Below are 6,508 nucleotides of genomic sequence, written 5' to 3'. Positions count from 1 at the left end.
GTTAAAGGCAGAGCTGTGCTCCATTCTGCACTGCCGAATGTTCTCTCTTGACTGTTACCATGATCGGGACACGACATGATAGGTTAACTTGCTACGCGTTACCGACAGGCGCAGGCACGAGAGAATCTTCGTTGGGTGCTGCGTACACGATGCTACCTTCGTATTGATCTATCACATTTACATCATAAGAATTATGTACCATGAGTGATTTTGCCACTATCCAGTTTGCGGCTTATAAATTTCATATTATCTGGTTCATTCGAGTTTGTTCCTGAAGTTTCATAGCTATATATAACATACACCTCCATAAAGAACTTTTGTTGATACTCGTAGAGGTATACAAATCTGGCAATTTCCACAAATACTGAGATTGAGTAAGAACTTAAAGAGGAAGATGAGCTTGAACTTGACTCAAACCATGGTATACAAATCCATAAAGCACCCCCCCCCCCCCCCCCCTAAATTTACCTGAAAGGAGTAATTTGTCCAGCTTTACTTATCAAAAACTAGAAGGATAACTTGCTCTTTAGCTGAAGAGGCAAGTTTTAATCTCAACCACGGATCTGCATCGAAAGTCGAACATAAAGAAGGAATGTGTAATTATGTTGCTTGCATAATAGCAAACGTGGAATATACATCACAAGCATATTATTTCAGCTTGCTGCACATTTGACTTGATAAGGTACCGGTACCAGCTTTGGCAAATACCTTAATTACACAAACACAAGTGACTTGATAAGGTACCGGTACCAGCTTTGGCAAATACCTTAATTACAAAACACAAGTGACTTGATAAGTTACTAGTACCAGCTTTGGTAAATACCTTAATCACACAAAAACAAACATGATTAAGCCACTTTCGTCAGCAGCAACACACGACCATCCTTGCCTCGAGCTGCCTCTCCATGTTGAATCTTGCAATGAAGTCTTCCACTCTCCTATTCAGCTCCTCGGTAGGCAGCTCCGTTGCCTCCTCACAGTCTTCTTCCTTCATCACCTCTTCTTGCAGGTCATCACCTAAATTATTAAGCAGTGCGACGTCACTCTCTTCTTCCTTTTCACATTGATCTAGCTGCTGCGTGGTCATGCGTACACTAACTTCTTGTTCTGCTTTGACGATCTCTTCTGCAGCATGGGTCTCTTTGAGTGCGTGTGTAAAAGCCACAAGCTCACGGACCACAGCATCTATGTCATCGTCGCTAGTGCTTGTGGATCGAGCACCGTTCCGCGAGAGCCTGCACTCGGTGGCGAGGAAGAGGACGATGATGTTGGAGAAGATGAAGAGGCACTTGGGTGTGGCGATCGCTGAAGCAGCAGAAGGAAGTGACACAAAGAGGAAGGCCCTCAGGCAAGAACATGCATGCAGCACCCAGGTCACCATGGATAAGAGGACCAAACCAAGAAGAGCGGCTTTGGAGAAGGCCTGGAGCCGGCCTGCGTAGCCTCTGGCCATGGCGGTTTTCGTGGTAAAGGGGCGATGTTGCGTTGCACTCTTGGCTTTGCAATAGCGAAAAGAAGAACGAGCATATGCATGAAAAAACACAAGGAACCTGATGGATGCACGGCACCTAACGCATGCGGGTGTGGTCTATTTATAGCTGGAGAGTAGTGGCCAAAAGTCAGTTGGTCTTTACCCCGCCGGCTAAGTTATTCCCGGTTGAAATCAATCACTTGATTCCCTGCCTTATGCTGTTCTCTGCTTTTCCCATCTTTGCAAAAAGCAGTGGGACGTGATGGTCTGGTGGTGCTTGGGGAATATGGGCTGATTGCAAGGTCTGGTGGTGCTTGGGGAATATGGGCTGATTGCAAGGTGTCTTGCTATGGTGGCTCTACATCATTCTGGACGCTGGACTCGGTGGAATTTACTTTTATTTTTTGAAGGCTTCATTTGATATTATCACGTGGGAAACTGAAAATCCAAATTTAGATGAAGATATTTGTCTGATGTATCTATCGAGGGATTATTCCAAATAAGATCCAATCTATCGAGATGCAAATGGTAGAGGAACAAAAGGTGTTGCTTCTGCAATGAAGATGAAGCAATTCAGCAGTGTTCTTCTCATGTCTTCTTTGTCCCTTTTGGGGTGGTGCGTTCTGTTTTGTAGCATATCCTTTCTCTGCAAGTAGTATCTCGAGTATGTTTGCTGTTGGGGAAGCACTTCAGCATTGTTCGTCTCATGTCTTCTTTGTCCCTTTTGGGGTGGTGGGTTCTGTTTTGCAGCATATCCTTTCTCTGCAAGTAGTATCTCAAGTATGTTCGATGTGTTCGGGAAGCAATTTAGAATCGTCCATCTCATGTCTTCTTTGCCCTTTTGTGTAGTTTGATTGATGAAGCATGTTGTAGGGCTCCGGTTTCAGTCAGTCAGCTGAAACCGTTGGTCAGGTGCTTTAGGCTTTAGGCCTTTAGCAGTGTGTTGTTTGTTGTTGTTAACTTTGCTGCCAGGAAGCTGGCGAAATCAGGTTGATATTTTGTGTTGGCGAATGAGGAGCAAAGCAATGGGGAAATAGGACTGCGCAGCTGAACTCTGTTTGCACTAATGTTTTTCTTTTCAGGTTCCAGTAAAAGGCCCGATTGCACAGGGTGATTCTTTGGATAATCTGTCAGGAAGGCAACAACTTGATGAGATAATTCATATGCAAACAGAAATTGCTCACTTGTGGCATTGTTTTCTATTCAACCTCGAAATCGCTGCTACTGAGCAGGTAAATATTATGAATTACTTCTTGTCTTCTGTATATGCCAGTGCATTACCTTTGTGTGTATTTCCGCCTGTGATTAATTTCCCGATCACTTCAAGAAATAATACTACTGTACCAGCCCAGGAACTTACTGATGTTGCTTGACTCATGTTCTGTTCTGTATCTTTAAGGCTTTTTTTGATAGAAAAAGAGAACTCACTAATGTTGTCAGTCTTGTTCAACTTTTTTGTATAGACTGTTCTGTTTCCTCGTTTGTTTTTGTAATTCATCATTTTGTCAGCTAAACATATTGCTCAATAATACATCAAGGCAAGCAAGGAAATCTGAACAATATGCGCGGCACCAGGACGGGTGAACACATGGCACACGTCCATATGCCCACCTTTTTTTTTGCATGGTCCATATGCCCACGTTGCATTGAAACTGACAAACAAGATTGTTTTCGAAAGACCAGCAAATTCAAATTTAAGTGTTCAACGTAGCAAATTAAGATTAAAGTTTTTAACTAGAGAATTGATAGGGGCCGCGCGAACGCGTACCCCCTCTATCATAAATTATGACGTCCACTCTTCCACTCGAGGAGATGGTAAGCCAGCGCATCCACCAAATGCAATGTGGACCACTAGCCTAGGCCACGACTCTTCATGATCAGTCGTCGACCCGTCCAGGTAAGTTATCAAATTCATCCAGGCATTGACTAGCAGATTTATTATAAAGAATATCACTTTCATCGAATATATAAAGAGAATTTATCCTTACTACCTGTGTCAGGGTGTCGAGCCATGTATTTCTTCAATAGATGGTAAATTCTTAACATGTTCAGATTTAATATCATTTTCTTTCATAGATTTCTCGGCCTCTTGCATATATTCAGGACTGAGGAATAGAATACCTCTCTTCTTCTTCTGGCAATGATGCGGGTAGCGTGCCTTAGGTAGGGGTGGGCACTGTTAAACCGAAACCGGAAAACCGAACCGAACCGGACCGTATTAACCGTTTTGCCGGTTAATTTAGTAGTCTGCTTTTTGGTTTGGTGGGAAACTCTATGGTTGTTCGTTGTTTGGTGTTTGTTCGGCTTCAATTGCCCAGAAACCGTATAGGTCAAAGAAACCGATATGTACGATGCCTCGTGTAATACCTTGTTTACGTATGCGCAACAGGGTGTCACACCTAATCTCTAGCTTAGTGTGACAAGGAACCTGACGGGTGGGTCCGGCCAACTGGCCGCCAGCTGGCCCGTGCGTGTGGAGTTAAAAGAGGCCGCCTATGGCTGAGTGAGGCATGCGTGTGTAAACTACTTTGTACCTGAACCTTTCCACTGCAATCTCACCTCCTTCCTCCTCTCCAAGTATTCCTCACCTGCCTCCTTCGTTCTCATCCCCGATCCCCTTTCCCCTTCGATCTGGTGTGTTACAATTGGTATCAGAGCCAATTTCGCCGCCAATTTTTTGTCACGACCGGTTTTCCAATAAAAATATTTATTGAAAAGCCAATCTTTTAAGTCCAATATGAGAGAAATCCTCCACACTGGCAGACAAATTCTTGATACAATAAGCCAGTAGCATAAAATATATTACAGGGTCGAACTACGGTTGCTCAACCAAATTATTACAAGCACGCCAATAATCATACATAATGGCGGACAGAACACAGTGGTGTGGAGACATACTACTGACTCAAGGATAGGCTGGTGGTGGAAAAACACAGCGGGGAGAGAAATACAAGACTCTACGTCTGTCATCTCATCGAGCGTCGAGGAGAGGCTCGATGAATTTATTTGGTAGCGGAAGCGGATATAAAATAGTGGCCAAATCCAGGGTCGCACAAGACTGACTGGGACTCCTCTAAGTGTCGGGCTCGCTATCGAACTCTTCATCCATGAGATCGCCTTCGTCAGCATCTGGCCAAATCAACAAGCCAGTGAGTACTTTGAAAGTACTCGCAAGACAGTTCGGACGTAAGATATAACAAATGCATGCATGGATGCAACATGATTAATTCCTTAATGCACAATAAATAAAACTGGCATAACGGGTAAGTAAAAAGGGAAGACGGCGGTAGTCCGCCTGAAATTCCACAGAACATAAATAAGGACCGATCGGGTGTCTAAAGCGACGCCTCGAAAGGTGAACAAATAAAAATAAGGAAAATGATGCCACAGTCGGGCATCTTAGCGACACCACATAAAGGGCTTTTAAAAGAAATGCCACGGTCGGACGTCTGAGCGACATCGCAGAAAGGGCTTTAAAAGAAATGCCACAGTCGGACGTCTGAGCGACATCACATAAAGGGCTTTAAAAGAAATGCCATAGTCGGACGTCTGAGCGACATCGCAGAAAGGGCTTTAAAAAGAAATGCCACAGTCGGACGTCTGAGCGACATCGCAGAAAGGGCTTTAAAAGAAATGCCACAGTCAGACGTCTAAGCGACATCACATAAAGGGCTTTAAAAGAAATGCCACAGTCGGACGTCTGAGCGACATCACATAAAGGGCTTTAAAAGAAATGCCACAGTCGGACGTCTGAGCGACATCACATAAAGGGCTTTAAAAGAAATGCCACAGTCGGACGTCTGAGCGACATCACATAAAGGGCTTTTATTCACAAGTAAATAATACTCATAATAAACATTCAATTCATGAAAACAACGGGTTAGTCCATCCACAGGAGTGATCATTTAACCGGACTTAGCACTCATGCGATTCACCGGAGTCTCTGTCATCAAAGCTGATAATTGATTAGGATAAGAAGGAACGAAACTTGACATGGAAGAGATGATTTGGAGGAATATATGACTCTGCAGAGTTTGTACAAAATTTTTCCCACAGTCAACGGATTTCTGTAGTCACGAAGGACTAGTTCCGTTTACGGTATTTCAGAAGAAAACACAGCTAACCGGTACACACCCATCCTACCTCTCGATGCTAGGAATCACCCTAGTCATCGTCCAAGAAAAACTTTTGAGACGGGGAGATCACAATCTCGAATAGCATGGGATCAAATTTATATACGCGCGCTCTAAGGGGTGCCCCCCTCTCGGTCCCAACCGGAAACACCCATGCCCCCTGACCGGATGACTGGCTTTAATCCAGGGCCATGGAACCATCATCACGGCCTCTCCTCTTTGGTGTGTACCATGAAAGCGGTTTGGAACTTACTAAACCATATTCCTTGCGGAAAACATGTGGTAGTACAAGGAAGGAAATGATAGGTACTGGACCGATATGGTTTGACACTGAAGTCACATAGTCTGGCGTAAGACTGGCATGCTACCACACTGCCGTCGTACCCATCCTCATGCCAACACATGGCCATTCATATTCACATTCATCCACGTATGGATCATCGAACTCACTTACCTCATTATCACATAAAATAACGTTCATCGGTATACTCACCGGCATGCCATGAAACTAACTATATGCAAAACATGCCAAGACACTCATCATATCAAAAGTTCAAACATGCTTGCCTGGTTCAGAGTAGTCGGAGCCTAGCTCGGTGAAGTTCGCGGCTCCGTCACCTCCTTCGGTATCTACGTTTAAAGAAGATATATGCGCTAACGTAAATACCAAGGAGAGCACAGAAGGTAAACCAAATATTTTTCAAATAAATCTGATAAAAAACTAGACAAAATTTTAAAGAGAACAGAAAAAGAATCAATCAAAAATACTTTTCTGATTAAAAGTTATAAGGGTTTTTGTCCAGGGACTTATATGTAATGAAACAGAAGATTTCCAGGGGCTAGTTTATAAAAGCAGAAAACGCTTCGGTAGCGATTACGCCAGCCCGAAGAGAAAACGTATTTG

At 43.7% G+C, this 6,508-nt stretch overlaps 1 protein-coding gene and 1 non-coding gene across 2 annotated transcripts; both read right to left on the bottom strand.

The window, feature by feature from the left end:
- Nucleotides 1-582: 582 nt before the first annotated feature.
- LOC123134693 (uncharacterized) lies at nucleotides 583-1,716 on the bottom strand. Its single transcript, XM_044553890.1, has one exon. The coding sequence runs from the start codon at nucleotides 1,451-1,453 to the stop codon at nucleotides 863-865; it is 591 nt and encodes a 196-aa protein (XP_044409825.1). The 5' UTR covers nucleotides 1,454-1,716; the 3' UTR covers nucleotides 583-862.
- Nucleotides 1,717-3,216: 1,500 nt separating this feature from the next.
- Nucleotides 3,217-3,376, bottom strand: LOC123140203 (U1 spliceosomal RNA). Its single transcript, XR_006469855.1, has one exon. It is a non-coding gene; the product is annotated as a U1 spliceosomal RNA (small nuclear RNA).
- Nucleotides 3,377-6,508: the final 3,132 nt, after the last annotated feature.

Source organism: Triticum aestivum, chromosome 6B (assembly GCF_018294505.1).
Source record: "Triticum aestivum cultivar Chinese Spring chromosome 6B, IWGSC CS RefSeq v2.1, whole genome shotgun sequence".
In the NCBI taxonomy this organism is placed as follows: Eukaryota; Viridiplantae; Streptophyta; class Magnoliopsida; order Poales; family Poaceae; genus Triticum; species Triticum aestivum.
This window is presented reverse-complemented; position numbering and strand designations above follow the sequence as displayed.